Source organism: Marmota monax, unplaced genomic scaffold (assembly GCF_021218885.2).
Source record: "Marmota monax isolate L192 unplaced genomic scaffold, Marmota_monax_Labrador192_F-V1.1 WCK01_AAM20220418_F8-fsc00067, whole genome shotgun sequence".
Lineage (NCBI taxonomy): Eukaryota > Metazoa > Chordata > Mammalia > Rodentia > Sciuridae > Marmota > Marmota monax.
Window position 1 is genome coordinate 8,252,283 of NW_026695065.1, and position 25,837 is coordinate 8,278,119.

Here is a 25,837-nt window from a genome sequence, read left to right on the forward strand (position 1 = left end):
CATAACTTCAAATATGAGCTCTGCCGCTTACTATTACATGATCTTGATGAAATTATTAAATGACTCTTTGCCTAGGTTTCTCATATATAAAGGTGAGATAATAACAAGATATATCCTATACCACTGTTGTTAAGAGGATGAAGTGTGTGTGTGTGTGTGTGTGTGTGTGCGCGCGCGTGCACCGGCAGAGGCACACACACACATAACTATAACATGGAGATCTTTAACTTGGTAACTTGCTCAAATGTATTGGAGTATCATTTTAATGCCCATGATTACTATAAAGAGAACATTACTACAGGATATGTTTTGGTCAATTATTAGATCATTAGAAATGTCCAAAAGAAAAATATAAGATAGGATAATAGAGAATTTGATTTGGATGGAGAATTGGATTTAGATTATTTTGTGTTATTCTGAGAAGTGATATTTGGCCAATGAGATTGAGTTTCATGTTGCTTTTTAGTGGCTGAGTTTTTTGCTTATACTGACTGGTATATAAGCTCTGCATTTGTGTGTTGCTTTTATATTTTATTCAGTAATTTGAGGATATTTAATGTATATTTTCTCAGGAGTACCTTGATCCTGTCATGAGATATATGTGCTAACTGTATTAAAAAAATATTTTTGTGGGGTGGAAGAGTCTTGTTAAATTTTTATCATTGATATATTTGGCAGAAAAATCTAACAAGATCTACTCCACATTCTCCACATTATGGAATTCACAATGTATGTTTGACCCCTCAGAATGATGGAAACTGTCTATGCAAAAAATGCAGTTATTTGTATTTATACAAGAACCAGAAATCCGGAAACCTGGCTCTGTATTCCTGAGCAGGCTCCTTTTGGTTTCTCTCTGTTTTTATACCCTCATGAGAAACCTGGACTAGGAAAATGCAGATGTCCCTCCCAAGATTGCTTTTTTATGAATCTAGAACATGGGTCAGCAAACTTTTTCTGCAGAGAGCCAGATATTAAATATTTTAGGCGTTGTGGATCACACAAGGTCCCTGTCACAAGTCCTCAAGCTGCCTTTGTAGTTCAAAAGCAGACAGAGGTCTTATGTAAATGAAGAGGCCTGGCTATATTCCAATAAAACTTTATTTATGGACATAGAAATTTGAATTTCATACAATTTTTATGTGTCATAAAAATATCCTTCTTTTTTCAACTATTTAAAATGTAAAAAGCATTCTTAACTCAGGCCATACAAAAATAGACAACAAGACAGATTTTCCTGTGGGCAATAGTTTGTCAACCCCTGATGTAGTATAGCAAAACAATTTATACATAGATCTATTTGAGAACATTCTGTAGTACTTGTATTAGTGACCAGTTTCACATTCCTTGCTCACTTCAAAGATGGGATAATAAGTGTATTTGTGCTTGTATATATTTTTGCCAGACCCTTTGAAAGTCTGTGGGCTTTCACTTCCTAGTATTTTCCCAATTATGCAGATGAATGGAACATTTCAATAGCCTATCTTTGCATGACTTTTGAGACTAGGTGCTGTTTAAATTATTAAAAAATGTATCTAATAGCCCTTTGCATTTTACTCCTTTTTTGTTGTAGTAGAAGGACTTTTTACCAATATATTTGAATAGGTTGAGAACTCTGTAAAACAGTTTGTGTGTTTATTTGGATCTTACAGAAAACCAATTAGGAAATTCATATCATATCTGATTGTATCATTATGAGTAATTCCTGTGGCCATATCCATTAAAATGTTATTCTGAAACTTTAAAATAGCCAACCATATTTGACACAGAAATAATCAGCACTTTCAAATTTGTGGAAGATTAATCAACCTGCATAATTAATATTAAGTTTTGGTTGTCCAAGATTAAAGGTAATTATCATTTTTTCATAACTTAGTATCCCCTAGGAAGATATCCAAAATATTGACAAAATAATTTGGGCAAAATGACCAATATTGTTTTACCTTATTTTAGAATACTAAAGGCTAGATATTATAGTGGCAAATGTAACTTAAATATGATAGTTTTCCAAGTTCTAATCAGTATGTTGTTGATGAATCTTTCGAAGTTTATAGAAAGCTAGATTCTTAAACAAACAAGAAGAACTTCTTGAAAGACTTTATTATATCTAGGGAAGCAACTGAATTACCAATTTGTGAACAAACATACATGTGTGAAGCATCCCCATGCACGCAGAACACTCAGTAGTGGTAACTGTATTGTTCCAGTTGTACTAAAATATAGGTAAGCATTGTTCTTTGTCTTAACAGTTCACCAATAAGGAACTCAGCATTTGATTGCAATGACTGTTCAAAGAAAATCAGTGTTGATCCAGACAAATGGCACATGCCTGTAATTCTAGCAACTTAGGAGGCTGAGGCAAGTTCAAGTGTAGCCTAGGCAATTTAGTGAGAACTTATCTAAAAAAAATTGAAAGTCTGGGGATGTAGCTCAGTGGTAGAACCCCCTCTATGTTGAATCCCCAACACCCCCCCCCAAAAAAGTGAGAGAGAGCAAGAGAGAGAGAGAGAGAGAGAGAGAGAGAGAGAGAGAGACTAACTACATTGAAAGTGAGAATGTATATATCCTAAAAAAAGACTGTAGAGCTACAGCCAGGAAGAAAATATGCCTTTGGATATGAAGTGAAGGGATGGAAGAAAGATGAAACATACACTGAAATTTATTGGCTAAACCACCCTTTACCCCTCACTTTCGTACTAGTGTTAATGTGCCAAATGAAAAACAATGGAGTCTTTCAGATTTTTCCTCTTTTAGGCTGAAATTGTGGCAGTTATTTTCATACATTACAGGGCTGGCAGTCTTTTTTTTTTTTTTTTTTAATTTAATGAACTCCCTTTACCTCCAAATGTAGTTAGCTTCTTGGTTCTTATTGACAACATTTGTTTCAAAAGAAGAGATAAGTGTAACAGCAAGCAAGAATTTTGAGGGAGGAAACAGTCTTAATAAAAATATTCATGGTATTTGTGCAAGTTCATATTAAGTCAAGGAAAGATAGACTTTAGGAAATGTAGGAATAAGTTACAAGCATAGCCCAGAGGAAAATGACCTTAACCAACATCTAGAAATGTTTCTACTTGAAGTGGGTCTGGGATGCAGGAATTATTATCTGAATTTATATACCCAGAAACCTAACTGCAGACTAAATTATATAATAACAATATAATGAAACATAACTGTTCTGAAGTGGGATATATATGCAAACGGCTTCCTATTTCCTGTGTCCTTCTCAGACCTCTCTTCTCTGCTCCAGATTCAGTTGCCTATTTTAAATCTCAAAAGGGATGGCTCTGACATTTGAAACTTATTAGACCTAAAATTGAACGCTTGATCTTTTTTGCACAAATCTTCCCTCCAAACTTCTCTGTTTCTGGCCTTGAAGCCAGAAACCAGAATTTGTTTTTATTAGCTTTCTTCTTTACCTTTAACATCTCTTCTGCTTCAAGTCCAACCACCCCTACCTCTAAAATACATACTGCAAGTCATCCTTGGTCATTCTAATCTGAGCCACCATAATTTGCTGTCCAGGCTACAGTTATTTCCTATTTTCATTTCAATCCTTCCCTCCATCTTTCACAATAGATGCCTGTTGTGGTTTGGATGTGAGGTGTCCCCCAAAAGCTCACGTGTAAGAGAAAGCAAGAAGGTTCAGAGGAGAAGTGATTGGATTGTGAGAGTCTTAACCCAACCAGTGAATTAATCCCTTAATGGGATTAACTGAGTGGTAACTGCAGTCAGGTACAGTGTGGCTGGAGGAAGTGGTTAATTGGGGTTGTGGCTATGGGGTATATATTTTGTATCTGGAACTGGAGTCTCTCTCTCTCCTTCTTGATCACCATGATGTAAGCCATTTCCCTCTGCCACACACTCTGCAATGATGTTTGGCCTCATCTCAAGCCCTGAAGACTGGAGCTGGCCTTCTCTGGACTAAGACCTCTGAAACCATGAACACTCAAACAAACATTTCCTCCCCTACAGCTGTGAGTGCCTCACCATTGTTGAGGTTGGCTTTGAAATTCTGGTCATCCTGTCTCAGTCTCCAGAGCTGCTGTGCTTACAGGTGTGCTGCATCCAGCCCCTATGCATATTTTAAAATTGCATTTAATAAGAATGCTCGTTACATTGCATGTTCCATGGATAACTTTCCTTTTTTATTTACAACAAACTTTTTATTAGAGCTTTGTCATTATACATAGTAGTTGGGTTCATCCCTACAAATTCATACATGTATGGAATTTGATTTCAGTTCAAATTCCCCTTTACCCTTTCTCTTTTCCCTCACAGTCTCCCTCCCCTCTTCAATTCTTTCTCTACTATACTAGACTTCCTTTTGCTCATCTATTTATTTATATGTGATTGGTTCTTTTTACTTAAACATAAAGGTGAAAATCCCTGTGGTTTGTTTGTTTATTTATTTATTTATTTATTTATTTATTTATTTATTTATTTTGGTTGGTACCAAGGATTGAACTTAGGGGCACTCAACCACTGAACCCCATCCCCAGCTCTATTTTTGCATTTATTAGAGACAAGGTCTCACTGAGTTGCTTAGTGCCTTGCTGTTGCTGAGGCTAGCTTTGAAGTCATGATCCCCCTGTCACAGCCTCCGGAGTTGCTGGGATTGAGGTGTGAGCCACCACACCGTGCCCTATAGTTTATTTATATATGCACATTATGTGATTTTTTAAAGTATTCATTCTGCACTGCCTCCTGTTACCCATCCCTCCACTCTGCCTCTCAATCTCATTCTTCTGTATTACTATTGTAGAAGTTAATTTTCTTACCAAGTTTTTTCTCCTTAGAATGAGTCATTTTCTAATACAATTTTTTTTTATTGTATGGATTTCTTATTTGGGTGCCATTTAAAATCTGAAGAAGCCACAATGATGATCTTTTGTTATTGTGTTTGTATAAACATATTTGCTTCATTTCCATGTAAAGCTTTCCTATAAAATTAAACTATAAATGTATAAATGCACTTGAAAAAGAATAAAACAATGCTTATTGTTCAATGTGCTTCCAATATTCCTTTGTTATTTTGTGTTTTTTTAATGTGTGCTTTCTGGATGAGTCACTTTAATGGTGTGCTGTCCAGCTGATACTAATTCTACAACTAAAAATATTCAGTTAAGGAACATTACAGAGTTATTTTAATCATGTTTGGGTCTGCTCATATTTAGAGTTTCCAGAGTAAATTTTTATGTGGCCTTTCTTAGAGCAAAGATGTAAGAAGTGCTCTGTTACAAATCAGTAGTTAAAATTAATAGAAGTATTTAATTCTGAGAAAAAATCCACAAGATAATTGAAAAGCTTTTATATTTACATAAAATTATGCATTTTGAAATGAGCTAGAGAATGTCAGCAGAGAACTGATTTTTTCCTTAAATTTATATTAGTTTTCTTACATACTATGTAATTGAAGAGTCATTTTATTCAAAGTCTCACTTAAAATATGTGTCTTTTTCTTTTTCTTTCTTAAAATCATGAATTAGCAAAATTTTATCACTTAAAATGTTTTGAGTGATGATCAGGCCACTGTCATATTTCCTCAAAGTCAGGAAAATGTGCATGTATATTTTTCAACTGAAACAAGTAGATAAGAGAATGTACTAATGTTAAAAGTTTATTTATAGAGTACATGAAAAAAAGTTATAATAGAAAAACCAATAGCTATAATTTAATTTTTAGTGTTACAATTCAAATTCAGTAATTTAATAGTAGATGTAAAAATGAAATCAGAGAAAACAATTAAAGTGCCTTCAGACTGACTAATCAGTCATTGAAAATGCCTGTAGTGGGAATTTACTCAGATATAAAATGTTTGCACTGTCATTAAGTACTCCCTAATTTATATTAGTGAACGAATATAATGACAGATACAAAAATATACTCCGAGGCTGTGGCTGTGCAGAAGACAAGCATTCCTAACCCACACTTTTGTTTAAATATCCCTGTGGCTCCGAGTACCTTCATCTCTCTGCCACCTTCAGTTAAATATTTCTGTCTCTCTCTGTTTCTCTTTATACATATAGACACACCCTGCTAATAACTATGAAGTGTTAGGTGGACTGATTAAATAGTTAAGCATAACTTTCTTTGACTCCCTCTTAAAATTGAGGCAAATGCATCTAAGGCAAGTCATCAGGCTGGTAAACACATATTAATTCTTTTCTAATACTTTTTAAAATTTTTGTCTGTTTTGTTTTAGACAAATCTAGAAAGCCAAAATAACTATGTTATAAATGTCTCCATGGAAATATAGACTATTGTATAGATTTCAGTTTCCAGAAATCATCTTTCAATTTGAAACTTACTACTATTTCAAACAGATTTGCTATTTGTTAGTATAATTGTCACTGGTTCCCAAACCTAAAATTCCACATACCTTCTAAAATATACGAATAGAAAATACAATCTAAGTTTCTTTCTCTTGATTAGAAAGAAGATCAATATTAAATGAAATCAGACCCTAGTAGAGGTAGCAGTAAATAAGTCTGGTTTAGTTTTGTTGTTTCCTTCTGCTTTTTTTCTTTCTTTTTGTTTTCCTCTTTCTCTGATTCTTCTTCATTATTTTTATCCTCCTTATCCTCTTCCTTTTTTTGTTTATTGCATCTCAGTTGTTTAATTCTTGTTGGCACATACACAGAATTTGTATGTTGGAAAGGAGGATATAGACGGGAAGGTAATGAAATATGAAAGGAGTATTTATGGATTAACGTGTTATACATCATATATAATGATAGATACTTACATTTATTAAAGCATTTAACTTGAATGACTGGCATTTATTTAAGGAGAGTATTATCATCTGAATTTTGCAAATATAGGAAATGAAGGTCCAGAGAAGCTAATCCATAGGCTTATAATTGGTATGGCTAATAATTGGTATGGCTGAGATTTAGAATGTACGTCTGTCCGGTTCCTAAGACCATTGTTGCTGCATCCAGCTCTCCACAGCTGTGTGTAAAAGTAATATGGCTTTGTGCCATGAGTGATAAAAAGTACAGATTTTATTTTAATATATTATTGTGTAAAAATTTAAGTAATTAATTATTTCATATCATGGGAAGACTAATTGAAGGAACTGGTTTACCTGAGTAGATTAAAAAGATGCATCTAATCCATTTTTCATAAAACAGAGTAGACTTGATCAGTGCAGGCAAAATTATTGCTAATGGGTATGAGTTCAGGTAGGCTGGTTTTGAGTCTTAAGTAAATTTAAAAAATTTCTAACAATTTCAACTGTCAAAAAAAGGAATAAGCCACTTAGGATGTAAGGAATACTCTGTTCAAGGTCCAGAGTATGCATCATCCTAGATTTACTGGGCACCCTTTCTTTGACATGCCCCCACCACCAGGCTATTTGCTCCCCAGCCAGAGCAAGAAATTAACACCCTTTAAAACAGAATTACAGTCATGAAGGAACTGGCAGGTGAATGAACTGCTCACTCCCTCTATCTAACTCTGTAAATTATATGTGCTTTATCTGGAGACTAACTATATAATTTGTGAGGCCCAGGGTAAAATGAAAATGTGGAGCTCTCCTGCAGAGGTTACTTACTGGGCTGAGGCTATAGCTCAGTTGGTAGAGTGCTTGCCTTGCATGTACAAGGCCCTGGGTTCAATCCCTGGCACCACACAGAACAAAAAAAAAAGGAAAGAAAAGAAAAAAAATTACGTATTTAGAATTATTTAAATTTTATCTGTAATGGTAACTTTCAGGAAAAAATAAAGACCCACAAGAAAACACTTATATCTGAACATTTTATGTTGGTTTGATGAAGAATATTGAATCCCAAACCCTGATAGGAGAAAAACACATAGGAGCTCATTGGAATGAGGGAACTTTTGTTGTTCAGAGTTTTCTGTCTCATCTTCAGAGATTAGAAGGTTTGTTTTCTCTGGGTTTAAGAAGGATACTTCCCACATGAGAATCTTATGACCTCTTTCAAGGACCATCTAAGTCTCTCCTATACATGTCATTTCTCAAATTCCTTTAGCTTAAAATCCTCAGTATGACAAGGTGCAATATTTTGTGATAGCCTGCCTCGAAACCCTTCACATCCGTGTAACATGAATGACACAAGCAACTGTTCAATTTCATATGTTTAGTTTCAAGTAAGTGGGGAAGAACAATTTTACAGAGTTATAGAGAATGTACCAGTAAAACCTAAGGGAAAAAAAATTCTATTTTAAAGTTAGGAAGAATGTTTTCCTTCCCAGCAAACTCATTCTTTAAATAAATGAGTAGTGATTGCTGAATCATTAGCAAATTTTGGGCAAGACAAAACTCTTATATTCTCCAATAATAATGATTTCCAAGCTTGTCAGATCTAAACAAATGGAACTAACTTGGACAGAGCTATTTAATTGACAGATTAATAGAAAAAATAGTCTAAACTATTGGTATTTGATTTTCAGTCTCTTGAACTTCCATGTGTATCTAAGGTGATTTCTCCTTGTTGAGTATGAAGGTGTGTGTGTGTCAGCATGATGAATTTGTATCAGAACAGTCTGGTTGAAATTTGTCAGTAGGTCGATTTTTTTCAATCTCTTAAATTTTTCATTGTAATGCTGCTGTGTCTCTGAATGAAACAAAATTTACTTTAAAAATAATTATATAATATTTTTCTATTTCTGCTACACAGTCTTTAATGAAAAGAACAGGGCTCAGCAGCCAGGACTTAAAATCCAGTGTCACAGGCTGCCTACCTGTGGAGTTGTAATGCTTACCTTGTCTCTTTAACTAGAATGTTGTATCCTTCTGATGATAGTGATACAGATGTCTTTGTACATAGTTGGCAGTCATGCTGTATCTATAAAACAGTTAAAAGTTTCTTTTTAAGTACCTCTGTGAAAAGAAGGCATCATGAGAGATCTGAAAAGTATGCAGTTTGAACACAATACTTAAAATTATTAGTTGTCAATGAGAGAAAAAGAGAAGTGCAGAGAATGTTAGGGGTAATTAAGGCAACTAATGATAGTGTTTGAGGAATGCCGAAGCTTTGTGGGTGTGTATGTGCATGTATGTTCACTGGGGTTTGCTCTAAATTTTCTTTCTATATCAACAACTATTTTTCACATCTCTGTTGAGTACGAGAATGACTGAAGATGGAAACTTTTACTACAGGTGTTAGTTTATAAAAATCAGCATATTTCAACAAAAGAGGAATATTTGATTCTTTTATGTAATTTCACCTTAAATCATTTATAGAGTGAAGAACATGCATTAATAAGATAAGGTCTTTTTGAACCTTAGTTTCTCTTTAATCTTCAAATTAGATTTTAAAGAATGGAATACTAGAGATTTCTTCAATAAATTTAAATGGAAATGGATTCATTGAACTAATGGCTGAGTAAAATGGTGACATTGTCATATTAAACATGATGAGTTTTTTATATTACACATTTTCATTTATTTCATGGAGAGTAGAAATTTTATGAGCAGTAATTCGGAAAAATGTGAGTTGACTTTATGTAACTGTTCTCCCTGTTAAAACAACACTTTAAAACAGTACTTTAAATGATATTGGTTTTAGTTATTTTGTGGAACACCTGGTAAAATATTCTAAACCTTTTGCACCTTGTTATTTAGTTTCAGCTCAAAATCTTAAGAGCAGCCTTGCAGCAATGGAACAACAAATTGTTCATCTGGAACGTGACATCAAGAAAGTTCCCCAAGCAGAAAATCAACATGATAAGTTTGTTGAAAAGATGTCTATATCCTTTATTTATTTAAGTATTTTGTTTATTTGTTAGTCTGTGTCTGTCTGTCTATTTACCATGTGGTTAATTCTAGACTCCATGGTCTCTAACACTGTCTGGTTGAATTTGTGTGTATGCTGTTTTTATATTAGCTGCATAAATTTTGTTTCATGATGCTTAGAAACAGATAGAGTATAAGCAAGGGAATGATTAGACCTGAAAATTGCCATTTCTCAAAGAAGAATTTCATTTGAAAGCCCATAAGATATGCAAGGTAAGTCTTATGAGGCTTGATTAGACCTAAAACAAAACAAAAGAAAAGAAAGAATCTTCTTATGTAACCAAGAGCATAAAAGAGGTGATGGATATTAATTTTTTTTGGTCTGAGATTTTCATTTTCTTTTTGCATTTGTGCATTCATTTTTTGAGGACACGTGTGTATTTTCTGATGGCATTTGTATGTTTTGGAGGACAATTGGAAGATGACTAATATCAGTAGACTAAGAGGATTATGAAATACAAATAGATGCAGGCATGAATAGATGAATTGATCAGTAGGTGATATATTTAAATTATAATTTATATTTGTATATACATATAAATGTAAAACATTAAGCATTTCTGGCTAAAATATTTTTCAAACTCCTATTTTACATGTGGTATACTCATAAATTTTAGAAATATATGAAAGGAGAACTTGAGAAATAGCATTTAGCTTGAATTGTTTAATGTTAAAGCTGGTGTCTAAAGATAAACTACATTAGAGCTGAGTTTTTTTTTTCTATTTTGGTTTTCAAAGTTAAAGCCATATCCTCCTCCTCTGGGTTTAAATAAATATCTTGAACTGCAGATTGATTCACCATTTTATATCTCTAGAGGGAATAAATACTGTAAATTCTTTATCTGATATTAATTCCTTCTACAACTACATGGGAGTCACCTTGTTTCAAGGTTAAAATATTGCCTTTTCTTCTCTCATATACTTTCTTTCCTTTCCAACTTGGATGTCTTGGTTCTGAACCCAAATTATTTGAGCATGACAATTTAGACTTATGTTGAAAGTTCTCTTTTGTTTTTACTGTTTTTGTTCATGAATTAACACTGTGTTTTATGTTTTCTTTTAATTATGCTGAGTACTTTTATAACTAGGAATATTGGAAGCATAATCTCACAAGTGTTTGGAGATAGGTAATCCTCAAAATTAACCTTGGATTGCATAACTGGCTACATTCAGATACTTACCATGAGGGTTTCACTGTATCGCTGATTAGATCATTTTCATTCAGATATAATATATTGTCCTGTCACTGGAAACACAACTTTCTTTTTTCACCTTTTGATTTTGGTTCTTGCCTCATACATTTGAATTTAATTCCTGATCCCCTCATTCATTTGAACAGTTTCTTCTGTAGTTGGCTTATGGCCACACAACAGCTTGCAACATTGAGTTTCTGTTGCTCATTTAGAAAAAGAAAAGTAATTTCAAACCCTCATGAACTTGGCTTGGACTCCTTATTTTATTTCTGTCTTCGTGCAGGTAATTAAGCACTTTTAAATGAAAATCCAGAGCATTCTGTATCTGTATGTTACAGATGAATGGCTATTCTTTATTTAAGTGGCACTAAAGTGTGACTGTTTGCCCACAAGGGGATTGAAAACTATATTAAAATGTAAGGGGCTGTTACTTTGCATATCATATTTAAGAAAACAAAATAAAATATACAGCAGTTTATTTCAGAGAAAAAGAATATTGAGTTAGTTAAAAACTAATTAATTACAGCAGTAAAACTATTGTAGAGATTATTATTCTTGTGTAAGACTCCTTCAGTATTTATCGAGAGTTTCAGTCTTCCAGAAAGAGGCAGACAAAATGCATGATCATCATGTATACATTATGTGAGATCCGATGCCTGCTTTATATTTTTGTACCCTTCTGGACATCTAAAAAAGAGAAGAATTTTTTGATTGTGTGATAATTGATCCTGTTTTAAAATCAGAATCATGTTTTCATTTTTATTATAGGATTCTTTGTACTGGATGATCTTCCAGTGTTTCTGTCCCCTGTCAAAAATTGCTTTGCTTTAGGCACTGGCACTTTAAACTGAATTACTATGGGCACAGTATGACAGTAGTGTGTCTTAAAATCACCTTTCCTACTACATGCTAATATTTCTATATGAACTGTGAATTCAGAAACTGAATAGGATTCTCTACCGTTTTGGACTTTGAGAACAGGAACAGGGCTATGGTAAGCAGCAATGGCATGATGGCCACAGAGCAACTAAATAGGTACATTGAATCTTTTTGCCTAATCCTTAGATTGGTCTATGTAAGACAGCACCTTATGTTCACCTTACTCTTTCATAGTATCCACCAAAGCTTACAGTTAGTGTTCAATGGTTTATTGCTGAGCAAAGAAAATGTAGCAGTGCACAAAGTAGAAACTTGACCTTAAGCTGCTGACAGTCTGGCACTTACATCATTTTTGCTGTCCCCATCACAGAGATCATATCTGGTTTATTAATTACCATGTACTCATAATAATGCCCACCACCTTGCCTAGTGTAGGCATTTAGTAAATGTCTGTTAAATCACAGAATTCTGTAGGTACAGACAATGGTGATCACCATAGTGAAGCATCTACTTTTACTTCACATATCAACAGGGATATTGTCAAGCAGTGGCAGGTTGTGCTTATAGTAATAAAAATTTTCATCATAGACGTGTATAGTGGCATATACCTGTAATCCCAGTGACTTGGAAGGATGAGGCAGGAGGATTGCAAGTTCAAGGCCAGCCTTAGATCTTATCGAGACCATAAGCAACTTAGTAAGACCCTGTCTCAAAATAAAAACATTATATTAAAAAGGCTGTTTTTATAGCTCAGTGGTAAAGCATCCCTAGGTTTAATCCCATAACCCCCCAATTATTTCAGTCATATAAGTCTTCTCAGGAACTTGAGTAACATTAAATCACCTTTTTAGAGTATGCCTGTAAAAAGGTATAATAAGTTTTAGAAGTGATGGTTCATGCCTTTTAAGGTAAATGTCAAAAAAATTGACCAAAAAAGAGAAATACTCTCCTGTAAAAAGAGTTGCCTGGCTGCTTTCAGCCTTCTGATGCCAGTGATTTTAGAAGGAAACACATCACCTTTGTCTCCCTTTTCTATCCAAAATTGGTTGCTTTTCTGAGTCAGAAGAAAATAGATAGTGTGGGGAAGAAAAGATTCCTTCTCTTGCCTATTGCAAGGTTCATGGCTGAAACCTCTATAAGAAAAGACATTATCAACAAAAGAAAAGCACACACATTTATTTAATGCAAGTTTTTATAACACAAGAGCCTTCATATATGAAGAGCCAAAGAAACAAGTAATACTGTATTTTTATGAATTGTTGTGATCATAAGACAGAGGAGTATGATGTAATTATAATAAACTGGGATGGGCTGCAGAGGACAACTGAACAAGGTCTGTTTGTTCAGATACTTGACTTCTCTATGCAACATTGCTTTCTTCTGGGTATGGGGCAGGATACCTGTTCCATGACAGAGGAAGGAGGAAGAAGGTCAGACAATGACCCTTCCTAGGTTTTATAGCCTACTTCTCTGAATAAGAGGCAAGAAGAATTCTAGTTTCTGTGAACTCCTTCAGAAGAGAAGGGTAACAGATTAGGAGAACTTTCTGCTTCTGACATGTACCTCTGTTTCCTTCAGCTTAAAACACTATGTAGGCCAAGTGATATGGTTTGAATATATCCTCTTTAAAATTTGTGTTGAAATCTAATGTGCAGGTTATCAATAAAAAGAGGCAGGGGTTTTCAGGAGATGATTAGGCAATGTAAGTTCTGCTCTGATGGATGGAATTAGTGCCTTATAAAAAGGCTAGAAAGAAAGAGTCCAGCTTCCTCTTTGGCCCTTTCTGCCATGTGAGGATACAGCAAAGAGGCACAAGCTGCCCCGACCAGATATTGAATCTGCTAGTGCCTGATCCTGGACTTCTAGAACCCTGAGAAATTTCTGTTACTTATAAATTACCCAGACTAAGGTACTTTCTTATAGCAGCAGGAACAAATATGTCCACATGCCGTATTTGGAGGTAGCATTTCCTGCACCCCATGGAAGAACAAAGCAAACTAACCTGATTAGATTATAAAACAGGAAGAAAGTCAGGAAATTCTCTCATACAACATAGGTGAGACGTTCTAGAAGTAAAAGGGGTGATCTTGATAACCACATGGAGAAAATAGTAGTTATCCTGATATTTTTTTTCATGAAACAGTATTCTTGGTACAGATACTCCCAACTTTAGACAAGGTTATGTCCCAATAAACCCATAAAATATCAAAAGTTGAAAATGCATTTAATATACTTAACCAACCAAACAGATACCTTAACTGTGCTGACCTCAATCATGGTCAGAATACTTACATTAGCCTATAGTTGGGCAAAATCATCTAACAATAGGCCTATTTTCTAATAACGTGTTGAATACCTCATGTTATTTATCAAATACCTGTAACAAATAAACAAACAAACAAACAACAACAACAACAACAAAAACCTCTGGTGACCTAGTACACTATAGAGTATTGGTTGTTCTCTCTTCTTATTGCCTGGCTCATTGAGAGCTGGGGCTGGTTGTAGTTATCCAGCATTTCAAGGGGGTATATTACAGAATATTTCTAGCTTGGGCAAAGATTTTAAAAACATTCAAAGTAAACTTTCTATTCAATGCATATTAGCATACACACTTGCCGCAGTCTGGCTGGGCACAATCAGGAGCTACTTGTCAAAAGAAACTAACTTTATTTTTAGAACCACACACGCCAAACAAAACAGCCTCTCAGGAAAAACCCTCAGAGCCTCAACTGCCACCACCGGCTTTCCACAAGCCTCTCTCTCCCCCACAAGCTTCTCTCCACCTCCCACAATCCTCCTGCTCTTGAGGCCGATTGGCTGGGTCACGTGGGCGGACCCAAAAAAGTCCCCCAATGAGCAGCTCCGTGGTCTGAAAGGGCAGGGAAACAGCCCAATGAGCATCACCGCAGAGGAGCCAATCAGCTAGATGTTGCTGGGGCCGAGGAGCCAATCAGCTAGATGTTGCTGGGGCCGCTGTGAGCCAATCATCAGCCGGCAGCTGGAAGTTTGCTGGCAGCTGGAAGTTTGCTGGGGCCCCTTCGGCTGTGGCTCTCAACATCTCCCCCTCTCTGTTTAAACAACAAGCATGTGGCTTAGGGACCATGTCTGTTAGGCAGTCCAATTCAACATATGGTCCTTACCCGTCATCGGATGAACTGACCTCTAGGCGTCAGCCTCCTGTCTTAGGTTGGTACCACTGCAATTGGATCATACCCGTCACTGACTACCGGTCCAGCATACAGCTATACTTGTGGATAGGCCTTTGCACCAGTGGGGGGGTGAGGTTCTTTGCCTCACCTCTGTTGGCCCCCAAATTTTAGACCATCACTAGTAGAGGAGGATGCAAAATGCCATGACATTAAGCCAATTGAGGGCTCCTTTGAAAAATTGTACCACCGGTGACACCATCAGCAAAAATACTCCAGCACTACCACAATTCGCTGTACCAACAGATAGTTCACAATGCATACAGGTGACCTCACAATGTGTCCAGGCAAGTTCTGCAAGCAGTTCAGTGATGGCTATTGTAGAAGCTGTAGATTGGTTTTATCTTTGACTTCACCAGCACTGGGATGAAGATAGGAATTCTGGCAATAATGGCTAAAGAAAAAATTATGTAACATTACAGAAGGCACTAAAAGAAAACAATTTTCTTAACAATTTACATTGTCTTCACCGGCACTGGGATGAAGATAGGAATTCTGGCAATAATGGCTAAAGAAAAAATTATGTAACATTACAGAAGGCACTAAAAGAAAACAATTTTCTTAACAATTTACATTATCTTTAAGAGAATTATTAAATATAATGAAAAGGAAAGGTGAAAGTAAACAAACAGATCTGTTAACCTTTTTTGTTTACATATTAAAACAATCCTCAACAGTTGTTTACCCAATTTAAATTAAACCATATAAATCACGTGAAAAAAAAAATATTTGGATCCATTTTATCATGAGCGCTCATCATATATGATATATGGACATACGTACATTCAAACATATAACACAAAACACAAGTGTGCACACATAATATAATACATACAACACATAACATTATAGTAAAGGCCTTATAACTTTTTACAGGTGACATCTCCATTGCAATGTTTAAAAACTCTATAGTCAAAAAATAGAACTGATCAGCAAAACATTAACCTAGGTCTGTATGAGCTCAAAAAACAAAATAGAACTTCATGATATGGCAAAGGGCAATAATAAAATAGATATTGAAAAAAGCATCCTGGTTCTGTTGCAGATGTAAGAATAGCCAAACTGGAGTTTTGGATATCAGTTGTTATGGATTTGAGCCAAATCATCTTCTTTTTGGTCTGTAGAAATCGCTTTAGTTAATCTTTCTGGAATCCAAATCGGCTGCTGTTCTCCCTGTGGAAACACATAAACAGACTCCCGACTCCAGACAATCACTGGGTCAGGACCTTGGTTAATCTCTCTGGAATCCAAATCGGCTGCTGTTGGTTGGACACTTACACCCTCTGGTGATAGAAAGGTGTTAGTAGCAGTCTCCTGTTGTAACTTTCCCCCTGATGGCTTTTTTCTGTTTTACACTTTCTTTCTCTGTCTGACTAGCTTGAGAGGCCTTCTCTTTTACTTGAATCTTTTCCTCTGTCTGACTAACTTGAGAGACCTTCTCTTTTGCTTGAATCATTATGTCTTCTCCTTCCTCTACCATTGTCTGAACTGAAGGCTTTGGACTAAGCAAACAAGATACGAAGGTCCACAATGGCAATGTGCCAACTGGCAGAGTCCCTGGGCTTTTCTTTTCTATTCTTTTTAAATCTTCACCATGATGCTTCCATTGTGATATATTTAACAACTCCTCCTTAAAAAGCCATGGGCTACATTTTTGTATTGTATCAACGTATGCCCTGATTGTTCTTGATTTTACTGAGATGCCTCCTTCCTCTAACAATTTACTTAACACTCTTTCAGTTTGTTTTTTACTAATTTCTGATCCCGTATTTCTAGTATAATACAACCCAACAAGATGACGCCAAACAAAACCGAGACAGAATGAAATAAAAAGGGAACAACAAAAAGTCATTATAGCCTTTCTATCCTCCTGACATGTGCATCCGTCCTTTCTTCCTATCTGTTCCTCAGACGTAAATAGTTTTTCCTCAGATGTGAGCGGTTTTTCTTCCGTCTCACTCATCTCCAGGGACAGGCAACTTAAAACAAAAGTGAAGCAAAATAAAAGAGGAATCTTAAAATGGCTACCCATCCTCTCGCCCTGCCCTCAGGGGCGAGCAGTTTCACTTACCCTCAGTCGCTCCCCGTGCGAGCCACCAAATGCCGCAGTCTGGCTGGGCACAATCAGGAGCCACTTGTCAAAAGAAACTGCTCGCAGTTAGCATACACACTTAAGTGCCACCATAAAGTTGAAAAATAACAAGTCAAATTCTAAGTCAGAGACCATCAATATTCTTTATATTAACATGCTCATAACAATCCTAGTATTGGAAGGTTTTAGCTCAATTGTTTGCTCAGTGAATTGAAATAAAATCTTTACTAGTCTTTAGTAAATGCTATAGATATTCATTTATCAAATATTTATTATGTATTACATATTGTCTAAAGTTACCTTCGTGAACTTTCCAAAAAATGTTCTCATTATTAAATGAGGAATATTTTCCATTTCTGATGATAACATCAACCAGTTGTCCCTGTGTCATTGTAGTGAGCTAGAGTTATGTTAGGATAGCATTAGTAACTTATAAACCTATTTACCACAGTTCATATTCTTCATTCATTCATTTCTAAGAGTCATCTCTTTTTATCTTTTAAAGTTACTGTGAATTCTATAGTTTATGTCTGTATTTGGCATCTCCTGTGAATATTTGTGGGGTGAGGTTCAGAGTCACATCTGGTTTCCGCTCTTTGAACAATAACCCATGCTTGAAAGAGGTGAGAAGAAACATCATGAATAGACTGCTAGCTGATCTTGGGTCTTCTCTTGGACTTGACAGTGTATGTGACACTGACATCATTTGCAAAATTGTAGCTTTTGTCTTCTTGGACAGTAGTGTGACTGAAATAATTTTTCTTTTGTAGTGGAGGAAAAGTAGTATATTTTCCTCACACATCACAAGGTTGATGGCTCACATCACCTCCATCAAAAGATAGATTAATAAGAGAAAACCACAGCAAATTTAATTAACCACCATTTTATGTGATGAAGACTCCAGAGAAAACTGCCTATTGCTTATTGCTAAGTCTGTTAAAAGAAGTGGATAGTTGAAGAGAAACATGATCAGATGAAAAGTGGCATAATCTCATGTTAATAAACAGGGAATTCACTGGACAAGATTCTTTCTGGGGTCTCTGCATTGACATTTCTTCTCTCTCTCCCCCCCTGGGTATAGGGCAAGACTCCCACCAGTCACATGAACATTTTCAGTGGAGAAGGGAGGAGCTCCGAGTGATTCTTCGATATTTTATGGCTTGACTGGAGGGGAATTCTATTTTCTGTGATCCACTTCTGGGAAATGGGCAACAAAACTTCAGAGAGATCTTGTTCTGGGGTCAGTGTATCTCCTGCATCTGAAAATACTTAGCATGCGAAGGCACCATGTTTTAGGAAATTGTGTTCTGAGGCCTAACACCTTTGCTTTCTATCATTATTTTTCTCTTTTAATCAAAGTATTATTTTACTTACTTTTCATTGCTTTTTCAGACAGGAAAGAAGCCTGTTCTTAAAAGAGGACTTCATAGACTTTTAAATATGTATTGTGGCCCTTCCTTAATATCTTAAGCTGTCTAGAAAAAAGCACATTAACCACAGTGTTGACCTTAGTGCTTATATCCTGTTGACAAATTTCTTACCACATTTACTCACAGAGGTTTTGTCAATGGCAGGGCTGTCTATTGCCCCACATCAGCTTAGCTTTTTGATTGACTGCTGGCGAAATCATTTCCCCAACTGGAGGACAGGGAGTGACTGAGCAGCAGGAACACCATTAACACATTGACAAGAAGAGCTGACAGAATGTTAATGACATTAACACCCTGTCAACTAACTATCAACACCTGGGATTTCCTCCTAGTATGAGGGAGAGTCATTCCAAGTGGTTACAAATGAAATCTGTGAGGAAGCACATTGTCCTTTCCAGATAATTCAAAACAGATTTGAGGTCTCTAATGCATTGCCATTATGTTAATTTTATTCCTCTATTCATTATTAAGAGAATAATTTAAAATAGATGAAAAAAATCTAAATTATTATTCAACTATAAGTAATACTTATCATCTTTGAGAACATGCCAATAACAGGGTTTAGTGGAATGATAATCTAAATGTCATTTAAAGTTCACAAAACAAAAACAAAGAACAAATATATTTTTTAAAATGTAGTATACAGGCCATTTTTTGTCTTTTAAACAAAAATTGAGAATGTCAGACTAGACTTAAGGGAAAATCGCCACTTCTGACTGTTGGTCCTTACTCTCTATTGCCGGTTGTTCAAAAATTCAGAAAATTCAGGAAGTTCTAAGCAAGGTTTCTTTAATGAGACTCTTCAAGTAGGAGAGGGTATAGGATAGAAAAAAAAAGAAAAGGGGCATGGTCAGTAATGGAAATAATACATACATTGAAATGCATATTGTTGCCTGACATGGTGGTACAGGCCTGTCATCCCAGATATTCTGGAGGCTGAAGCACGAGTATCTGAAATTGGAGGCCAACCTCCACAACTCAAAGTAAAAAGAACTGGAGATGTAGCTCAATGATAGAGGGCTTGCCTAGTATTCACAAGGCCCTGGGTTCAACTACCAGTACTGGCAGGAAAAAAGCAGATTGTTTCCAAAGTCATTATGGAACCTTATCCCACGGAAAAACCAATGACTGAGAGAAGAGTATTAGGGAGAAAAAAAATGCTTTATTCATAGGCCAAAGAATAGAGAAGAAGGTACCTTGTTCACAAATAAGCTTCTCACCTTCAGGTAGTTGAGGGGTTACAGATATAGGATGGGAATAATAAAAGAAATGAACTGGCTAATAAAAGAGGAATATTAATATATTTTCAGGGAATGAGTGTATATATTCCAGGAACTCAGGGTCACCTCTTTTCATTCCTTTTATGATCTTGTGTTTCCAGTCTTGGCAGTTGGGAGGTGGGGGACTAGGCAAGTGTACCTCAAGTTAACCTTTTCAACCAGATATTTCTCAAATGATTGTCATGTCTGTAATAAGTGGTGAGTAGAATCTGGTCCAAAGTTTTAAGTCAATAAAGGAAACAGACAAAATGAAGACAGAGATTCCACACATTTTCATTGTGTTTCAGTCACCCATTGGATATCTTCAGGCCCATGTGAAGAGTCAGTGATTTCAGCAAGAGAGACCTTCAGTTCCCTGAAGAGTAACCTAGGTAACTATTATCATAACACACACATCAGGTGTTATCTATAGCAAAGCTAATAGGAGAGTAATAATGTATGACCTCCAAAATTAATGATTTTTAAGTTGACTAAGAATAAGTGAAGCTAGAGGGTTTATTTAGATTTCTCCTTGGTAAGAAAAGCACATAGGGAAATACTGTTCTTTTTAAAAGGGAGATTCTTAGCATCCTTTGAAAGGCACACTCTTGATAGTGATATTGGAAATTTTCTGTTCCATTGTACATTGAACTAGATAGAAGGTATAATCATTCATGATAAAATGGTAATAACATAGTAATAATAACAACTATTATCGAAGAGAATCAGAACCATATAGAAGTGAAAGCAGTCAAGGCAAATTTTATTCAGAAACTATTGTGATAGAAAAGAGATTCCAGTTTACAATCGAGATGCATTTCGAACACAAGGGCAAGTGGGGATTTGTAGCCATGGAACAGGGTAGAAATCAATAGACGGAAAATTACCAAGAGGAAATATCCAGGATAAAAAGGATTCTGGCTTAACCAATTTGACAAGATTCTTGATAAAGGCACACTGGGTTGAAAAGAAACAGAAGTTTGGAGATGAGGAATTTGGTCATATACCCAAGGATGGAGGATTTTCACTCAACTGACCCATCAGACCTCTTGCTAAAATTGAACCATTCAGGACTAAAGAGAAAACCCAATGGTGCGGCCTAGTCAAAAAGAAGAATCGTGGTTCTTGTTTAAAGAGAAGTGTTTTTACTATTTAGTGAATGTCATGTGCCAGCCATTATGCCATGGTGTAACTATACACACACACACACACACACACACACACACAGAGAGAGAGAGAGAGAGAGAGAGAGAGAGAGAGAGAGAGAGAGAGAGAGAGATTTTGAATATCCCTTATTTGAAATGCTTGAAACCACAAGAATTTCATATTTCAGATTTTTGGACTTTGGGTATGCATAATGAAATATCTTGGGGATGGAACCCAGTCTAAACATGAAATTCACTTTATATTTCATAAACACATTATGCACACATAGGCTGGAGGCAATCTTACACGATATTTTAAGTCTCCTGCATTTTAACTGTGACCTATCACATAAAGTCAGGTGTGGAATTTTCCACTAGTGTTGTCACATCAGTGCTCAAAATGCTTCAAAATGTAGAGCATTTTAGAATTTAGGTTTTCAGATTAGGTATGTGTAACCTGTTCCCTGCCACAAATCATCTCCAAAGCAATCCTATGAAGTAGGTACTATTATTAACCTTATTTTAATTAGCCTTATTTCAAATATAAGAAGGCTAAAGAGGTTCAGCCATGTACTTGATATCACATAAGTAATCAATATCGCTGTGAGAGTTGAGATCCAAATTTTGTTCATTTGGAGTTTAACCCTTGTCATAGTGTTATGTGGCCTTTGAATTCAGAAGGGTTCATAAATCTGAGATGAATTCTACATTTGTTCCCTGTGAAACTACTTTATTGTGTCCTTTCCTGTCTCGCTCAAAATGGAAAACTATTCTTTTTGAAAGGATTGTAAGCTAATTTAAAAATTAACTGTTCACTTACACTATCTCCTCCAGAAAGCCTTTCTAATCATAGCAATCAAAATTAATTTCCTTGTCCCTTGTGTTCTCATAATATTTGAATACTTGGATTAGCATACTTGCTCATTTGCCTATATTCTGTTTATGTACATGTCTGTTGTGTACACTGGGTTATAAATTTTTGAGATATGTATTTTTATTCATCTGAATATTCTGCAACAAGCTTAGCACAAAGCTTCATAGAAATTTAAGTACTTAATAAATGTTTAGTTAAATAGGTTTCAGTTTCATTGTATAATGATATTAAACTTAGCACTCTGGCAAGTAAATAGAGAACATATTATTCTGGCATGACCTCAGTTTGACAAGAGAGGACTCTAACATGTATCAAATATTAGTCCTTTATCATGTTTTGACTTTAAATGCAGGTATTGAAAATTAGCTCTTAGCAAACCCTTAGTAGAAATTATATTCTAAGAAACGCCTGAATATAGCATGTTTTTTAGGATCTGTTAGTGTGTGTGCACACACACACACACAGAACACACACACACACACACAAGAAAAAACGTTTCTATTTGAAGAGTCTTGCTTGTTTGAAATTCAGCCTGAAATTACACTGACTATAAGTACATTTTTCAAACATTGTTCAGGGAATTGACAGACATTTGGTGCATGATGTTGATGATGAGAACAGAATATATTGCTCGTTTAAAGGGTGCGTAAACCTTTTCAGGCCTCAGGAGACTCATCTGGGAAATCATCTTTTTCAGAACATAAAACGGGACTTAATTTGTCTGAAAGAGTTAATGTACCCTCAGTCTGACAAATTCTCATCATTCTTACCAGAAGCTAAGTTTTAACAGATTAAAAACCTTTCTGTGGGATTTATATATAGAAATAAAACAAAAGGAACCTTGAGAAAATTAAATTACCCAAAATGGTTATTTTTATGTGAGTGTGCATATATACTAGAGAACATATAGCATACCTATTATATCTATTCATAGTTATAAAGATAAAGCCATTTGGATTTTTACAAGACCATAAATTGGATATAGTAATGAATCTATGAATTTGATTCATTTTATTTTGATTTAAAATTTACTGAAACTCTTTTCAAATATGAAATGCATTTGTGGTATGTTAAACAAGCATGCAATGATAATGATTATGTCAGTCAACTTCTCATCCCTGTGTCCGATATACCTGACAAGAAAACTTAGAGAAGGAAAAAATTATTTTGGCTCATGCTTCTAGAGTTCAGTCCATGGGCAATCAACTCCATTGCTCTTGTCCAAGGTTAGGCAGAACATCATGGCAGAAGGGTGTGAAGAGGAAAGCTGCTTAGCTCATGGCCATCAGGAAGCCAAGAGAGAAAGGGTGAGGGGGACACAGGGAAGATGCATGCTTTTAGTGCCTAACCCAGTGACCTACCTCCTGCAGCCACTCCCCACCTACATACAGTTAACACCCAGTTATTCTGCTCAAACTAGGATAGACTGATTAGGTTATATTTTTTATAATCTATCATTTCACCTCTGAATGTTCCTGCACTAACACTGGAGCTTTGGGGGAGCACTCCATATCCAAATGTTAACAGTAATGTTAGTATAACTCTTTATAACTAACAGCAAAAATCACAGTCATACTATTTTCAATATGTAGAAATATATATCAGTATCTCTTTCTATCAATGTCTGTTCACTTATTTGTAGTTGGAATATGTTTTACATATAGTTTATGAAAATACAGCAAAGTAAACTTAGCTTCCTGGTGACTATTCACAGTTTTATTTATTTTTCTGGGTTTAAACTTTAAGATAATGAAAGAAAATTCACTTTATAAGGTGAAGACTGATAAAAATGTAAGAAAGCAAGACTGATTATTTAGTAATCATGCAATGGTACTCTCCTTTGTGTTGTAAAGATCGGATGATAAACTTATACTTTTCCCAACTCATTACTGAAGTTAGAAATCGAAAGAACTGTATGACTAACATTACTGAAAATTATCCAATTGAATTTTGATTTTATACACACACACACACCCCTCATAAGATACATTTAGAGTGATAATGAACTTGAGAGGATTATATCTCACGTACACATTTAAGGCTAAGGGACTCACTAATGGTGAGAATGGAAAATCAATGAAAAATAAGAAAAGAATAACATACATGCTTTCCAGAGGTCATCAGTGAGAGGGGGAACAGGACCTAATCATCATTTGATACTGCCTGAGTACAGAAAAGGAGTAATTGAGATAAAAAATGGTTCAGAGGTGGAAGTATCAACCCCTCTTTTCCTCATCAAAAGTAAATATTTAATAAATGGTTTTTTGATATCTGCAAAGGCATTAACAAATTTGTGTACAGCAACTTTGTTTAATTACCAATATCTAGATTCCTGAGTATGGGCCTGAGTCCAAACGTACAGCAATATCATTTCATTTTGCACACCATTTAGAAATGCTCTGGCCACTTTGTTTGTCATATGTACACACACACACACAAAGTTCTTTCAAACTTTGGTGTTCTTACAAATGCAAAGTGACTGTCTTAATCCATCTGAATGAAATATTTGGACTGGATATCAGTGGACCTAAGATCTAGCTTTATCTTCTGATCTTAGAAAAGATGTTCCATTTACTCTTTTGTAAAACTGAAATGATAATATTTGCTTGCCTACCTCATGTATGTTGCTATTTGGATTAGTTATAATGACTCAACATGCTTCATAAAGTGGAAAAGATACATAAAAATTGTCTTTTATTTATAATTCTGCCCTAAATCTCACAAATAGAAAATTAATTATTTGTCTACCGGAAAGCCATGATCTGATTTTGTCCAACTTCATTCTATATAATTTTCTTTAAAAAATCTGTTTTACATTTTTGTTTGAGTTTTTTTTTTTTGTTTTTAGACTGATAGATAAAAGGTATGTTCTTCAAAATGTAGTAAATGACTATGAAAGAAGTAGGATAGTTATTCCTCATTATGGAAGAAGTATCCAGGTGTTTACTGTTAAAGGAATCCATACCCTTTCCATCTGGGTAGAAAATAGGAAGAGACAACAGATGGAATTTGAAGATTCTTGCATGCTTCATGGAAAAGAATATTCTAAATTCTTTGGTACTTATAAGATTAGGGTATGTGTTCTGCTTTCAAGAAAGTATGTAGTCAGGGAGGTAAAACTGACAGAATACAACTACAAACAATACAAGATTATTGTTTAATTTTCAGCATTTCTTAACCATATTTTTATTTGGTGAGAAAGCAAAACCTTTGGCCACAGTTGGGAATTAATATTGCAACTTCACTGTTGGAAATGTATTGTCAAACCAACCAAGAGACCCAAATGAAATGTTATATATGAGAAAGCATTCCAAAGCTAAATGACTTTTATATTATCTTTTGTTTTGAATTAACTATCTCCTTTAGCACAGATAATTGGGAACTGTGTGTGCCAACAATTCCTCTGGGTTCACAAATACATTGCTTTCCATGTTTTTATTAGTCAGACAGCATATATTTATTAAGCAGTCACTGCAGTTTCTAACACTATAGTAAGTGCCATGGTACTACAGTATAAAAATGAAGGGCAAAATATTCTCTTGGCTATAAAGGAACTTAGCACTTAGTTAAGAGCATACATATGAGAAAAGTGATTCTAAAAGGATGGTATTTAATTAAGTTTAATTATGTGGCATTGTTATAAATTCATTAAGAGTTAACAAGGCAGTGCATATTGTGCTTTGGAGTAGCTTCATGAAGAACTTAACATTCAACTTTTGCTGAAATGCCTTAAGTGTACACGAAGTTTACCATGTTTGCTTTGTGGTGATCATCTTTTGTACTCCCAGTGCCTGGCACATAGTAGGGCTCTATTTGTGTCTGGAAAAATGAATGAATATATGACTTGCCCTTCTCTGTCATTTTATTTTAATGTTATACTTGACCCTGAAAAAACATTTTGCTCAATATTCTCACAGGTCATCCAAAATGTTATTCTAATTGATTTTGGAATTCACTTCATGTCTTTATTTAAACAAATGAAAATTCCTCCTT

At 35.2% G+C, this 25,837-nt stretch overlaps 1 protein-coding gene across 11 annotated transcripts in view; it reads left to right on the forward strand.

The window, feature by feature from the left end:
• Positions 1-25,837, forward strand: part of Diaph2 (diaphanous related formin 2) — an 867,887-nt gene that overhangs the window by 528,542 nt on the left and 313,508 nt on the right. For all 11 annotated transcript variants that reach the window (XM_046427818.2, XM_046427819.2, XM_046427820.2 and 8 more), the window contains one exon: positions 9,593-9,717. In XM_046427818.2, the coding sequence (XP_046283774.1) occupies positions 9,593-9,717 (125 nt within the window). The remainder of the gene's footprint in view (positions 1-9,592; positions 9,718-25,837) is intronic.